Here is a 15,691-nt window from a genome sequence, read left to right on the forward strand (position 1 = left end):
CATATTTATTATTTTTAATTACTTGTAAAGGTAGCTGTCCACTATTTGATAAAAATTTAATGTTTTATGTAGATGTTTTAAAAAATGCTTCAAGAAGTTTTAGAAATAGTTTCCTTGAAAGTTTTGTACTCATGATAGCTTCCCATTCCTTCAAAGACGATGATCCTAGAAAAGATTTAAAAAAAAAAAAATGAGTGCATGTCAACTAATGAAAATATTTCTTATGTCCACTAGGAAATAACCATTGATTAAATGATCAACTTCATTTGCTTTCTATCAATAACATTAAAATAATCAGTTTACAAAGAAAATGTAACTCCCTGATAGTATTATCATTTTGCAATACCTAACCTGAGAGTTTTGTGTTATGTTTTCTAAGTAGCAGAATCATGAATGATGTGGAAAAGCAATCATGAACAGCTCTTACAATTGTCAGCCATAGCTTGTAACAACAATTGCCATAACCATAATAAATTCACTAAATAAAATACTCCATGTTTGTAAGAAAATGAGATAATTCTAATATAAAGCTTCCAAATGTCCGCCAACTGGAGGTTGGTCTACCTTCATTGTGTGAGAGAAAGCTGCTTGTTCACTGGTGATATTACACTACAACCAAGACAGATGTAGGAAGAAACATCAGTAAAAGTGCACTAATGTATTTGGTGGATCTGATATTTTATTGCAAAACTTTGTACATAAATTGAGCATAAATCACTCATATCTATTTTGTTTAATTTATAATTTAGAGAATCAAAAATTTTCCATTTTTTTAACTTTCCATTTATAAAATAGTAATGGCATATATGTTTATCTCAAGGTCCCATTGCACAAGTGTAAAATGAGGATATCACAGTAACTTCCAAACACTTAGTTAATGAAGCCTGTTTTTCACTCTGCTTTTGCCATTATGGAGCGAAGGTCTTCTTCCTTGGTTAGAAGTATTAGATTAAAAGCATCTGATGAGTCAAGTGAACAGTGATTTCATTAATGATGGTATTTTTTTTTCATTTGAAATTCAGTTGTCTTCTTTAGACTTAAAAGTAAAATAGAAGGAACACAAAACCAAAAGTTTACATGGGTGAAATAATAATTATATGTGATTATGTGGGTTTATGTTATGTATTTTACTTCATTTGGCAGATGTCAAGGTTCAATGTGGCACCCAAATTAAGGGATAGGCCATAAATAACAAAAATGTGGTTGATCAATGGTCTTACCATCTATTAAGAGTAATCACTGCTAAGCAAATACAAAATATTTCCATAGGAACTCGTACACTTTTTAAATTTATGCTGGTGTGATGATCTCTACTGAACTTAGTTTATGCATTCTTCCAATCTATAGAGTTATGATTTTCTTCCAGTAATCTTTTAAAAATTTTACCTGTAAGTCTATCAAGATCACCAAGCTCATCAAGCAACAGCAGGACTTCGTTCTGAAGAGGAGTGAAGTCAGAAATAAAAGGGGCTACGTCAGTATGAAGAAGTATATGTGGAGGCAGACCCTTCTGTAAGCCATGTGATCTTCTCAGGGTTGTAGGAAGACGGGCTGCAGCTAAATAGTTTACAGCAATAGCCCAGTTTTTCTCAAAATTCACTTCTTGGTCAGAATAATAGTTATATCTAAAAGACAAATAGACAAAAAAAGTCAATTATGATTTACTTTCTCAGAATTTAAATCTCACTCTGCAGAAATCATCCTCTACCAAGAAATAAAATCCAAACATTGTTTTAAAATAACATATGATAATGCTGTGAATTTGGCTTGTCTTTCAATTGTATAGATGATTAAATAAAATTTAAATCTGTATAGAGGGTTATCCATTTAGCCACCTCTTTTTAATATTTTACTTTCTATTTCTGTCATTCCTTAGGCACACTGGAATAAACATGTTAAGAACATGTTTAATAATACAGTCTGACTATGCAACAAATATGAACAAGGTCTAGTGTCACATGATTGCAATTCACAATTGGTATACAGAGCAGGAAGATTGGGGGGCCAAAATCTTCCTAAGTTGTCAGTTGTTAGTTAGATAATTAACTAATTAATTAATAGATTAAATAAACAGAAAAAAGAAAGAAAGCAATGCATTATGCTTGTTAGTGTTTGCTATTTTTGAGTTAGGAGACAAATGTCCCAAAATTTATTTCCATAGCCTGAATTCCTTAACTTGTATCTGACTTACATTTGTGGGAAAAAAAAATTTTTAAAGAGAAAAAAAAATGACTCTAAAGAGACATAAGGAATATTCTGGAAAGGGTGATAGAAATGCCGTGCATTTTGTTTTAGGTGGTGGTTTGACAAGTGCTACCAGTTGCCAGCACTCATTCAACTGAATAAGTACACAAATCTGGGTACTTTATTACATGTCAATTATACCTTAGTTTACAACATGTAAATATTGATTCGGTTCCTAAGGTCAGCCTTGACTTGATATAAACACAAGGGTCTTTGTCTTCTCAAACAGAAAAAAAAATATATATATATGTGTGTGTGTGTGTACATATATATACACACATATATATATCCAGCTGACTTTGAGACTTACAGCAAGCAGGTATTGACTTCACTTTGAACAGGGGACTGAAAAATGTTCTCTGGGACAGCTGAGTTCAAGTGGAAGGATAAAGTGTTGACCGTACGCTGTCAATCGTTAAACAATTGCTTGGCCAGTAATACTGAAGATTTCCTCAGACTGTAAGGCTTAGAGGCATGGCCATGGCACAAAACCTCCACAAGCACTCTGGCTTTCTAAGTGCTGGTCTTTAAGTGTAATAGACCACCAAGTTAACCAGATAGTGTGGGGAGTCACCAAGACACAATAGACGCCAGAACAGAGGGTCAAGTACAAAACAAACCAAAGTAAAGAATGTTTACGCTAAGAGGATTCGTACTGGAGAGGAGTCGAAAGCAAAAGTTAAAAACCAAAAAAAGTAGAGGGAAATGACCGAGATTATACAAATTACTCCTCACATTCACATATTCAACTAAATCCTCAGGCAACAAGGATAAAATTGTAAGCTGTCTCAAACGTTTTCACCTACTCTCCACCCATCCTCAGCTGACTAGAACCTGAGCCTTAGCAGGCAAATCACGCCAAGAGAGAAAAAGGTGAAAAATGCAGTGGAAGCTATGACACAGAAGAGAGGCAGGCAGAGTCCTGAGACATGAGGGCAGGCCCACCACAGGGATAGTTATTCCAAAGCAGATCTCATGACAAGGATGTTTATGGACAGAATCTGTGATGTGCTGGCCAAGTTTAGAAGGTTCTTCTAACTTGTCTGTTCAGTGACCAGCAGCAATGTTTCTGACTTGAAATAAAAATCACAGATGAGGATAAATTCAAAGCAGAAGAAGATACTGAGGGAAATATATCAAGGCTGAAGTTGTTCAAACAGGAATCCGAAACTAGTGGAGCCCTGAGAAATACTTTCCTCAGGAGTCTCCTGCTGAAGGAGAGAACCTGTAAATAAAACTCTGGGCAAACAGGACAAACTCCCCTGACAGAAAGATAATCCATGGCTTTCAAAAGTGTACCTATCTCTCATGAAAGCTGTGCGTTTCCTGACTTCCCTTCATTGATTCTACAACTGCAAAAACAGCTGCAGGAGAAGTGAAAGAAACTGGGAGAATTCCAACCCCTCCCTGCTTTGCCAAAGTATACATAAATTTGTTTTCTCTACCACAGCCGTCTCCTACTTCCTTTTGATACGTGGGAAAACTAAGGTGGCAGGTTTGGCAGGTCTAAGTACCCGGCAACAAGGTTAGCAGCGATTTCAACCACACACAAAAAAAGTAAACTCTAAAAAATCAACACAAAGAGCAGCACTGAACAACCCTATCCAGAGAGCCCTGGCTACAGATAGTGTAAGGATTCCATAAGCCAAATCATGTCTTCCTAGGGTGAGCTTTCAAAGGCTGATAGTCCAAACTGTAAATAATACAGAAAGCGCTATCTCAGTTTGTTTGATATAACAGCAATGGCAGGGCTTGGCTGCAGAAGACTGTAACCTCAGCTATTTCAGAGGCAGAAGCAGGAGGATGACACCTTCAGGTCCACACCAATACGGGCCGACCTCAAGACCAGCCAGGCTGGGTAGCAAGACACTATCTCAAGACAAAGTGTTAAAAAGAGAGCATGGGATGGAGTGACAGCTCCCTGGTAGGGCTTGCCAGGGGTGCATGAGGCCCTGAGTTGGTTCAATCGAAAGCACCATTAAAACAACAAACAAACCATCAGCAACAAAGAACCCGGAATTTTTAAGGAAGGATGAGAAGAAGGATAAGGGGAGGGATAGTAGGAAAAAAGCAATCTAATCACAAATAGTGAGCCAGAAGGGATGATACTGATGGTCCGTGCGAAGATAGCCACACATTGCTTGGTTTTAAGTTCTTCCCCTTCTTATAGAACAACAGCCTTTCTGGCAATGCCTTGCCTCGGGTGATTTTATTTTCCAAAGCAGGAGTTTGTTTCACTCTGAGTACACATTTGAGGCAGAAGAAGTCTGCATCCCATCTGTAAAAACAAACAAATCACATCCGACCAGCACCAATCATGAGGCTCAGACTGATAGTAGCTGACTATGCATAAAACATCACCACTTATGAACAAACCAGCTTAGGTAAAGAACGCGTGGATCCATGGGCATCTCAGAGCCGTGTCAGAAACACTAGGCATATAAAACTATTAAGCACATCGCACCACCAAATGATGGAACACACTCACACCAGGATCCTATATGAGGAAGGAACACTTCTCATGGAGCATTGCGATACCACTGATGCCGCATGAATTATGGGATTTACAGAGAGGCTCTAAACTATTGACTGGCCATGATTTCAGTTCGACAAGGTACCTGCTGCTGGAAATGTCCCACTCGAGTGACCAGACTGGCTCTGCTCCTCACCCTGAGCCCCCCCTCAGCTTTGAACCATTTCTGCAATTTGTGTGCTCTCCTCTTGAGGAAGACTGTTTTCCCACCTCAAGCTGAGTTTTCGTCATTTTAAAACCTTAGACCTACCTGGAGAGGCACAGAGGCCTTGCTTGCATTTGGCTACTTTTTAATATATCTGATATAGAAATAGATATAAAACAGAGCTTTTTGCTCGGTTTAGTGGCTGCAGCTATTGTTAATATCTCCTAAAGATAGTTTCCTCGTTAAAGGACGTGAACCAACCCACAGTTTATATTCTGTTCCATTCAATTATATATTGTAGTAGCACCGTGTCCCCGTGGCCCATGCGGCCCACTCGCCCTGCCCGGCTAGTCTCAACGTCGCCGAACTCGAGCAGAGGCCGGGAGGCTTCGGGGACAGCGGCGGCTCCGGCCCTGCCCGGGCGGCCTCCACGCGATCGCGGCCCCGCTGTGGCGGTGGGCCCCGGTCCTCTGCAGGGCGGCGGGGGCTGCCCGGCCCACGCCCTGCTGACAGCGGAGTTCCCTCTTTGCAGCGCCTGCATGATGGAGAAAGAAGCCAGCACCCCCAAGAAGGAGAGTAAAGTCAGCATGAGCAAAAACTCGAAGCTCCTCTCCAACAGCGACCAGAGGATCCAGAAGGAGCGGGCAGACATCGCTTTAGATCCTCCACCAAACTGCAGTGCTGGTCCCAAAGGTGATAATATCTATGAGTGGAGATCAACCATTCTCGGGCCTCCAGGATCTGCGTATGAAGGTGGCGTATTCTTCCTTGATACCACTTTTACATTTCAAGCCTCCAAAGGTTACATTTCGTACAAGAATTTATCACTGTAACATTAATAGCCAAGAAGTTATTTGCTTGGATGTATTGAAAGACAGCTGGAGCCCAGCACTAACCATCTCGAAAGTCCTCCTCTCTATCTGCTCACTCCTCACAGACTGCAATCCTGCTGACCCTTGGGTAGGAGGTATTGCCACTCCGTACATGACCAACAGAGCAGAACACGACAGAATGGCCAGACAGTGGACCAAGAGATATGCCACAGAAACTGGGTTTTCACAGTTCTTACATTATTCTTCTGTCACAGAAGAGAGCTGCTTATGATTTTGAAAGGGCGGGGGTAGGAGTTGGTAAAGAGTAGGGTAGGGTATTTCTGTAACAGATACTATTCAGTCTTACTTCAGGATTTTGTTGTAACTTAAGGTATCTTGCTACAGTAGACAAACTGGTAATAGCCACTTCTAGAACTGTCAGTTTGCAAGCTTAGCTGACTTTCAGTACAACGAGAAAGAATGTATGTGTAGGGTTCCATTGATTATAGTCTACTGTAATTTCCAAATCAACTTAAATTTGTATAGGTCATACACACAGCCATTTATGTAAAGTCCTATTTTCTTGTTTGAAAAAATTGGAATTTGTTTTTCCTTCTTAGAAGGAAACGATGGTATTTAAGAGTCTGCAAAGATTGTTACCTCGTGTGTATAAAATGAACACCTGGCTACAAGACACAAAGTAGGAAATGAGTAGTTATTGTATTTTATTCTATATGCAAATCACCTTAAGGGTTGATTTGTGGAAACCTGTAGCGAAATACCTTAAGCTGTGAACTGTAAGTGTGGAATAGGAACAACCGTGCAGTGGATTGGTTGTTCTAGACTTATTTGTTTTTCTTATTGGTTGTTCTAGACTTTCTTACTTGCATTTGTTATTGTGCTAATAAACAATATTAAGAACAAACAACAACAACAACAACAAAACTGTGTCCTTCAGACTGGCCAGTGGGTTATTTTCATGGTTGCCAATTGATGCCCGTGGACCCAACCCACTCACTGTAGGCAGAGTGCTGTCCCTCAGCAGGTAGCTTTGAGCTGTACAATAAAGTTAGCTCAACAAAAGCAGGACAGCCAGCTCAGCAGGGTTCTTCCATGGCCTCTGCTCTGGTTCCTGTCTCCAGGCTCTTGTTTGAGCTCCCGCCCTGGCTTCCCTTCATAACGGACTAGAACTTGTAATCTGAAATAGAAGCTTCCTTTCCTAGGTTGCTTTTGGTCATGGTTTTTGTTAAAGCAGGGGAAAGCTCGAAGTAAAACAGAGAAAAATATTTCTTACCTGTCTACAAAGGTACTGAGGGAAGAGTCCAAGGATGAGGTGTGGGCAGTCCATAAGTGCTCCAAGAGGCCATCAAAGTCACTGGAAGGTGTCTGCATGTACTGAAGCACAGAGGGCAAAGGGTTATGTGGGCAACTCTCTCTCACATTCTACCCAACTAGAAGAAATGAGCAATAGTCCTTATGAACATGCCACTCCTCAGTGCTTAACAGCCAAGCGAAACATATGTAGTGTTTTTCATCCAATTGAAACGAACTTCAAACATCTGCAGAGTCTATGTTTTATACTTCACAGAACCAGTTTCATTTTTTTTCTGCCAATATGACTAAAACTCTTGTAAAATCTTCAAAGTGATAAGAAAGGATAGGAAAATTGAAGTAAATTATATCTAAAAGCAATGAATTAACCACCTAAAAACTGGTAACTATATATTTAAATCACTATCTTTTCGCTTCCTCCATGCTTGACCAATGTGTTTTGTTTTGGCCGTCAAATGGTTAGTTCAGAACAACATATAACTGTTTAGCACTATCTACGGTGAGTGGTTATTAATTCAGTTTCAATAATCTAAAACAAACCTGTATCCCCAATTCTTATATTATTTCACAAATGGCCTAATAACTCATAATCCCAATTACTCACCTGCCTATTTGCCCTCTATTAAAATAGCTTGCATTTAGATAACATTTGTGGGTTGCTTTTTTTTTTTTTTAACTTGCAGTGACAACAGATAAGTTTTGTGTTAGTACTGTATGGGAACAGTGGGTTTCTACAACACGTGCTATATTTCCACATCATTTATGAGAGAAAATATCTACTTTCAATTTACATTTTAAAATTAGGAAAAGCATACCACACAGTGAACACACACAAAAAACAATCTTTCACCAAAGACTGTGACAAGAAAACAAAGCATTCTCTCCGTGTGTCTGAGGAGTGTAATATAAAAGTTAAAGGAAGAACCTGAAAAAAGGCGTTCCAGCTGTCCATTGTTTCAGGGAAGGCAGATTGGCAGCCAGAGACAGTGTAACAAAACCTCCTCTGATCACTGGATGGAGGCAAGATCACGATTTGGTCTGACGATATCCCCAGTACCCCAGAACCAACAGCAGCAAGGAAAGGTATCACACTCAGATAATAATTTATATCTGTCAAAACAAAAGGCTGGTTAGAACCCCAGCCAATGACAAATAATAGCACATGTTGAGGAAGCACAAGTCATTAAGGAAAATTCACAGATGCCAAAATTTTCGAATAAAAATTACTGAGGAAAATCAGCTTCTATTTTAATAGTCCTATAATCATGGGTATATATACACACACTGAAGTGGCATATTACATTTTTTTTTCTTTTTTCACTTTTTATTATTTTATTTTATTTTTATTATTAGTTACATTTTATTAACTCTGTATTCCACTTGTATCTGCTCCCTCATTCCCTCCCAAACCTTCCCTCCCTCCCTCATCTCCTCCCTGCCCCTTTCCAAGTCCACTGGGGAGGACCTCCTCCCCTTTCATCTGATCCTGTTTTATCAGGTATCTTCAGAACTGGCTACAAAGTCCTTTTCTTTGGCCTAGCAGGACTGTTCCTCCCCTGGGGGGGTGGGGAGGTCAAAGATCATGCCATTGAGTTCATACCAGAAATAGTCCCTGTTCCCCTTACTATGGGAAACCAATTGGTTACTGAGCTACCACAGAGGGCCTCTGAGGGACTCTAGGTAGCAGTGTATCAAAACAGATACTAAGACTCATAACCAAACCTTTGGCAGAGTGCAGGGAATCATGTGAAAGAAGGGGAGTTTGTATGATGTGGAAAGGATAGCAGCTCCAAAAGGACCAAATATATCTGGGCACAGGGGTCTTTTTCTGAGACTGACACTTCACCAAGGACCATGTATGGATATAACCTAGAACCTCTGCTTAGATGTCGCCCGTGGCATATTACATTTTTAAGAAAAGTAATTTTAATGAATTGTGTAACAATCCTATTTCAAAGCATTAATAAATAAGGAAAACTTGTTAAATGGTTCACAGAGGGGTACAAAAATTCTCAATGAGATTGCATTGCTGATTTTAAATTTTTCTAAAATAATCAAGCATAATTATAAATTTGGAAAATGCATATTTTATGCCTTACAACTTGGTCCAGTTTTTATATACAATATCACTAAGTCTTTTTATCCCATTTTTCCAAAGCAAGAAGTTTTGACTGGCAGCCTGATAGGCTTCTTAGGTCTTCAAACTTTCCACATATGGAAAAGCAAGCCCAACAGATTTAAGAATTTTAATTTAGTTAGGTAATTGGCTTACTCTGGGTCTTAACAATCCAAATTATGAAGCCAGTCAGACTAAACCATAATCCTATTGCAGCTGACAAGTCTGTTTATGAGTTTTGAAAAGAATAACTCAGTTAGTTCAAGGGAGGTACCCACTGGTTCACACTATTTTTGAGTCACTCCAAAAAAAAAAAAGAAAATAGAAAAATGTAATGCAATTTCATGTATAATCATTGTCAAATTATTCTGATAAACATATATGTAAATTAATTTCAAACCAAAACACACCATGAAAGAATTAGAAAATATATTCAAAGTGTTTTTAATATTGCATATATAACATACTCTGGCCTACTTGTGAGTTCTAGCATTTAGCACATTTGTTCTGAGCAGAGAGTAAAAGCGTTAGTATCTTGGTCTCACTTTTCAAAGAGTCCATGTTTCTTTGGGAACCTGCCATGTTGCTGACAGTGCTTGTCCCTAGACAGTGCTTGTCTCTGAAAAGTCTAAATACATCGTTTAAAATTGTTGTATTCCATTTGATTGGCCAATCCTGCCATATGTCATCAAGGACATTGATATATGATGAAATAGATTCATCTTGAAATCTCTGTCTCTTAGATTGGGGTTAAACGTATTCTTTGAAGCAAATATAAGATTTTGCTATTTAACTGAACCTACCAGCCCACCAACTGTCCACAGAGACACACAGATGGTCTGCAAGTTCATAGCTACAGTCTCTCATCCCAGTGGGGTCAGCTAGTCTACCTAGAGGACAGAGAAGCCACAGTTACATTTATTATCATGAACATTGAACATTGTTAAAGTACATGCACTTAATTTACAGGTACAATATTTTCCAAATTGCTTATGTTTTATTTGCCATCATTTTAATAATTTTATTTCTCATTTCTCAATCACATTATTTTCTATTCTTCAGCCATATCGAACATTTGACTGTTGGTTTATACGCTATAGATAATTTTACTCATATAACTACACATGTCACTGCCTTCTCTAGATACTAATAAAAATCATGGAAGCAACAGCCACACATAGAAAAAAAAATAGGCTAAGAGTCAAAACGAACCTTTGATCTACATTTTCTAAATTATATGACCACAGGTGCCTCAGTTTGCACCATTTGTAAAGTGGAGATAGCAATAATCAGTATACATGAGACTTCTATATGAGTTAAGCAAAATTATCAGAAGTATTTTACATGTCGGCTCTCCATTACATAAGCATTAGAACACCAGAAAATACACTTTCTTTTTATCCAAAACTGACACCACTTTCCTTCTCCCTTTTCCTTTCCTCCTCCATTTTCTTACTTGCCTGAGCAATGAATAAGCTGTGTAGGCACCATTCTTCTCTTGCATTTCTTCTGTCAGCCAGAAGGATCTATCTATCTATCTATCTATCTATCTATCTATCTATCTATCTATCTAAGTATGTTGCCCCCAAACATCTTCTATGTACATACAGTGGAAAGAGCTTGGTTTCCAAGAAGAAGCAACCATTGTCACAGATCACCATTAGCAAGAAACTACTCATTTGTAATTTCATGCTTATGGTCAGGCAATTACATTAGGACTCTCAAGAAGGTTGATATACTCTGACATCACCTCCCATTTCTAATGAATACTCTATTGTCTTTTCAGAGGAACGAGAAGGAATGTGTAGTTAGCAGTGGTGGAGTAACTATTTTGAAAATACTCAACACATTAAAGAAAGGATGTGCGTCTTTATGGATAGTCTCCATGCCTGTGTGTCACTGAAGTGTCTGGTTGAAAGAATCAACCTACAGGGGAAGGATTTATGGATAAGGGCAAATAGGAATAGAAGAAACAGTGATTATAAGGAGATTAAAAAGTAAACAAAAATAATCAGTTGAAAAGAGACATCTGTGGGCATCTTACTTAGGGTTACTATGGGGGTGATGAAACACCATGATTAAAAGCAACTTGGAGAAGAAAGGGTTGAGCTTACTTATCCTAAATCACAGTCTATTGAAGAAAGGCAAATCAGACTAGAACCTGGGGGCAGGAGGTCGTGTAGAGGCCTTGGAGGAGTGGACATCTTCCAGGATGGACACTGGAAGAAGGAGAACACAGTAAACAGGACAGGAACCTACCACAGAGGACCTCTGATTGCTGGATTGCTCTTCATTGCTTGCTTAGCCTGATTTCTCACAGAATCCAGGACCACCATTCCAGGGATGGTACCATTCAGAGTGAGCTGGGTCTGCTGACATCAATCACTAATTAAGAAAGTGACCTTCAGGCATGCCTACAGTTTGACTAATGAAAGCATTTTCTCAGCGGGCGTCCCTCCTCTGAGATGGCTTCAACCTGTGTCAAGTTGATATAAAGCTAGACAGCTGTGTAAGATATGGAGAATTCCTTCTTCCTGATACATCAAGATTATATTAGTATGGAGGAGAATAAGAATCTTTCTTACCTGTTTTATACTGCCAGCCAAACTGCAGAGGCAATCCCCACAAAAGATTTTGCTCATTTTCTGGAGCATACCTTGCAAAATACGGAGCTGTCTGCTTCAGTAAGATTCTGTACATCCCCATTCTTTCAGTGACTACCCAAGGGTTCATTATGTGCTGTCCATCCTCCAACCTGTAATCACTTAACTGTTCCGGGCTCTCTTCCCAGAGAGCAGGATACAGAGCTGAGATACCAGAATCTTCTGCTACAGCTGCAGAAAAGCAGCCAGCCAGTACCCAGACCCAGGATGTCAGAATAGCCATGGTACTAATCTGGGAAGTGAGAGTGTGTCCAGGCTTTTATTGAAGAAGGAAGAAGGAAGCTGGAATATTTTTAGCTGATGTCTTATAAGCAAGTTGTAGGCAGAGTGTAGAAGGAGAAGAAATTTATTCTTGGTGATTGGTATTAAAAAATGCAGCCAGTCCTGATGAGAACTGATAGGCAAGGGTCAGAGAGAAGGGGAGGAGGACCTCCCCTATGAGTGCACTTGGAGAGGGGCATGGGAGGAGATGAGGGAGTGAGGGTGGGATTGGGAGGGAATGAGGGAAGGCAATACAGCTGGGATGCAAAGTGAACAAACTATAATTTATAAAAAAAATAATTTAAAAAAAAGAAATGGTTGTAGGTATAAGACTTTACCTAAATTGTCTTTATATCATGTGTTGTCATTTGAGTTTTTCATCTTAGCCAACAGACTGGGAAAGGATTGTCACCAATCCTATATCTGACAGAAGGCTAATATCCAGAATATATAAAGAACTCAAGAAATTAAAAAGCAACAAATCAAGTAATCCAATTAAAAAATGGGACACAGAGCTAAACAGAGAATTTTCTGTAGAGAAATATAGAATGGCAGAAAAAACACTTAAAGAAATGCCCAACGTGCTTACTCATCAGGGAATTGCAAATCAAAAGCACCCTGAGATTTCACCTTACACCCATCAGAATGGCTAAGATCAAAAACTCAAGTGACAACACATGCTGGAGATGTTGTGGAGAATGGGGAACCCTTCTCCATTGCTGGGAGGAATGTAAACTTGTACATCCACTTTGGAAATCAATCTGGCACTTTCTCAGACAATTAAGAATAGTGCTTCCTCAAGATCCAGCTATACCACTCCTAGGCATATATGCAAATGATGCTCAAGTACACAACAAGGACATTTGCTCAACCATGTTTGTAGCAGCTTTATTCGAAATAGCCAGAACCTGGAAACAACCCAGGTATCCCTTAAGGGAAGAATGGATACAGAAATTGTGGTACATTTACTTAATGGAATACTACTCAGCAATCAAAAACAAGGAAATCATGCAATTTGCAGGCAAATGGTGAGATCTAGAAAAGATCATCCTGAGTGAGTATCCCAGAAGCAAAAAGACACACATTGTATATACTCACTTATAAGTGGATACTAGACCTAAAGCATGGGATAAACATACCAACATCAGTACACCTAAATAAGCTAAGCAAGAAGGAGGTCCCTGGGTAAGATGTTCAATCCTCACTCAGAAAGACAAACAGGATGGACACTGGAAGAAGACAGGAACCTACCGCAGAGGGCCTCTGAAAGACTCCACCCAGGAGTGTATCAAAGCAGATGCTGAGACTCATAACCAAACTTTGGGCAGAGTGCAGGAAATCTTATAAAAGAATGGGGAACTAGTAAGACCTAGAGAGGACAGGAACTCCACAAGGAGAGCAACAGAACCAAATATTCTGGGCCAAGGAGTGTTTTCTGAGACTGATACTCCAACCAAGGACCAGTCATGGAGATAACCTAGAACCCCTGCTCAGATATAGCCCATGGCAGCTAAGTCTCTAAGTGGGTACCCCAGCAAGGGGAACAGGGACTGTCTCTGACATGAACTCAATGGCTGGCTCTTTGATCACCTCTCCCTGAGGGGGGAGTAGCCTTGCCAGGCCACAGAGGAGGACAGTGCAGCCAGTCCTGATGAGACCTGATAAGCCAGGGTCAGATGGAAGGGGAGGAGGACCTCCCCTATCAGTGGACTTGGAGAGGGGCATGGGAGGAGATGAGGGAAGAAGGGTGGGATTGGAAGGGAATGAGAGAGGGGGCTACAGCTGAGATACAAAGTGAATAAAATGTAATTAATATAAAAATGTAATAAAAAATAAAGAAACTGAGCTTCTCCTGCTTGGAGGCAAGTAAATCTCTGTAAGGGATGCCCCACCCGCTGAAAGGAGGGTAGATGGACTCCAATGACAGCTGCTCAGGAAGGCCTATCTTTCCCAGGTGTCCTAGTGTATCCTCAGTGCAAGTGACTACAGACCTATATCATAAAGGCACCCAGGATAACTTTTGAAATGAGGTTAACAGGTGAAGTTTCAGAATTGCCTTTTCAGTAGCCTGAACACAAGAGACAAGGCTGGGAGAACTCACTTTAGAGCTGAGTATTGCTCCTGGAGCCACAGCTTAGTCCTCCAGCTACCCTGTAACATATGCACATCTCGGGCACTTAAGGGCAATAGCAGTTACAGAATTCTGACATATAAAACTAACCTGCCCCTTCTCCTTCACCAAGAACAAAAGACTGGTGCATTCTGAGAAAAGATTGACAACATTGTTTTTTATTTAACTATAACCATGCTTATTTGATTAAATTTTTACTTTTTGCAGCTCACAGGGCCTCACCCCCCAGTGACGTATCTCCAGGAACAATGCATATCATGGGGCCATTAATTGTCACAGTTATGTTATTCTTGTTCAGACCTTGTATTTCTAAACTCCTTGTAAAATTTGTAACCTCAATGTGATACAGAGACACCAGTATTTTTTTTTATCCTATTGGGTTTTTTGTTCATTTTAAATGTTTTGCATTTTTGCTTTTTTTTTTTAAGAGAAAGAACATGAAGTTGGGTAGATAGGGAAGTGGGAAGATCTGGTAGGAGTTAGGGGAGGGAAAATGTGACCAAAATACATTTTATAAAAAAATATTTTAATGTAAAAAAAATGAAAGAAAAGAGCCCTGTCTAGAAAAAAAACAAAAACAAAAACAAAAAAACAAAAAACAAACAAACAAAAAAAAAAAACAAAAGCAATCAATGGGCTACTGTCTCTGAGAGGACACAGCCCTTAACCTTAAAGGGAGTAAGATATAGTTCATTTTGGAGACAAAAATGAGTGACCATGTTCTGGGTCTAGTTACCCCAAATACCATGTTTCTGTGTGGTAACTGTTTCATGAAGGTTTTATAGGAAGTCCTAAATCAAGAGACTCTTAAAATACACTAATTTTGGCAGAACACCAAGTAAAGAAGTCCCTGCTGCATGTTTTAGATGTTTTCTGATGTCATTCTTGGCTATGGGTTTTTCGAGAGGTAGTGGTGTGTTAAGGTCATACATATCTGATAATGATAATCACCTGATAGTCACAGAGATGCTAGGATGTTAGAGGTAGGCAATGGGTAGCTCTTAAAGGCCACTTAAAGGATATCTTTAGCCCAGAAAAAAAATGGCTCAGGATCCAGTCCATCTATCCACAATCACAGAGGTTTGAGTCGGTCGTCAACTTAAGATCTTTTCATTAAAATACTGGTTTACTTTAAATATAAGTACATCACTTCTCCCTTCCCTTTCCTCCCTCCAGAACCCTGTACCATATTCCACATATCGACTACCTTTCAGATTGATGACCTTTTTTCTTTGATTATATTATTATTATTATACAATGTAGAATATTTAATACAGGATTTTTTTTCTGCAAACTTTTTTCCAGTTCAAACTTCTCATCAAATTAAAGCTACTGTTTGTATGAGGATTTTCTATTTATTACTCAAGAGAAGCAGAATGCAGTGCAGAAGCAGAATACAGTAAAGCTTCCCCTTGCATTTTAATTCATCGATATTGGTAATTTAGAAGAGGAAT

At 39.3% G+C, this 15,691-nt stretch overlaps 1 protein-coding gene and 1 pseudogene across 1 annotated transcript; one reads left to right on the top strand and one right to left on the bottom strand.

The window, feature by feature from the left end:
- Window positions 1-64: 64 nt before the first annotated feature.
- Window positions 65-12,068, bottom strand: C20H6orf58 (chromosome 20 C6orf58 homolog). The gene is made up of 6 exons (XM_021660678.1): window positions 11,768-12,068; window positions 9,986-10,072; window positions 7,992-8,176; window positions 7,029-7,129; window positions 1,387-1,625; window positions 65-165 (listed from the first exon to the last, which is right to left on the bottom strand). Exons 1-6 carry the CDS (start codon window positions 12,066-12,068, stop codon window positions 65-67), a joined length of 1,014 nt encoding a protein of 337 aa, XP_021516353.1.
- Window positions 5,246-6,058, top strand: LOC110563543 (ubiquitin-conjugating enzyme E2 E1-like; annotated as a pseudogene).
- Window positions 12,069-15,691: the final 3,623 nt, after the last annotated feature.

Source organism: Meriones unguiculatus, chromosome 20 (assembly GCF_030254825.1).
Source record: "Meriones unguiculatus strain TT.TT164.6M chromosome 20, Bangor_MerUng_6.1, whole genome shotgun sequence".
Taxonomy (NCBI): domain Eukaryota; kingdom Metazoa; phylum Chordata; class Mammalia; order Rodentia; family Muridae; genus Meriones; species Meriones unguiculatus.

What these genes read in the sequence shown, in the direction of transcription:
- C20H6orf58 (XM_021660678.1), bottom strand. Translation starts at nt 12,068, where the DNA reads ATGGCTATTCTGACATCCTGGGTCTGGGTACTGGCTGGCTGCTTTTCT. An exon ending in GCTGGAACGCCTTTTTTCAG is followed by an intron (nt 7,130 to 7,991) that starts GTTCTTCCTTTA and finishes TCTGTGCTTCAG; the next exon opens with TACATGCAGACACCTTCCAG. An exon ending in TGATCTTGATAGACTTACAG is followed by an intron (nt 166 to 1,386) that starts GTAAAATTTTTA and finishes AATCTTTTCTAG; the next exon opens with GATCATCGTCTTTGAAGGAA.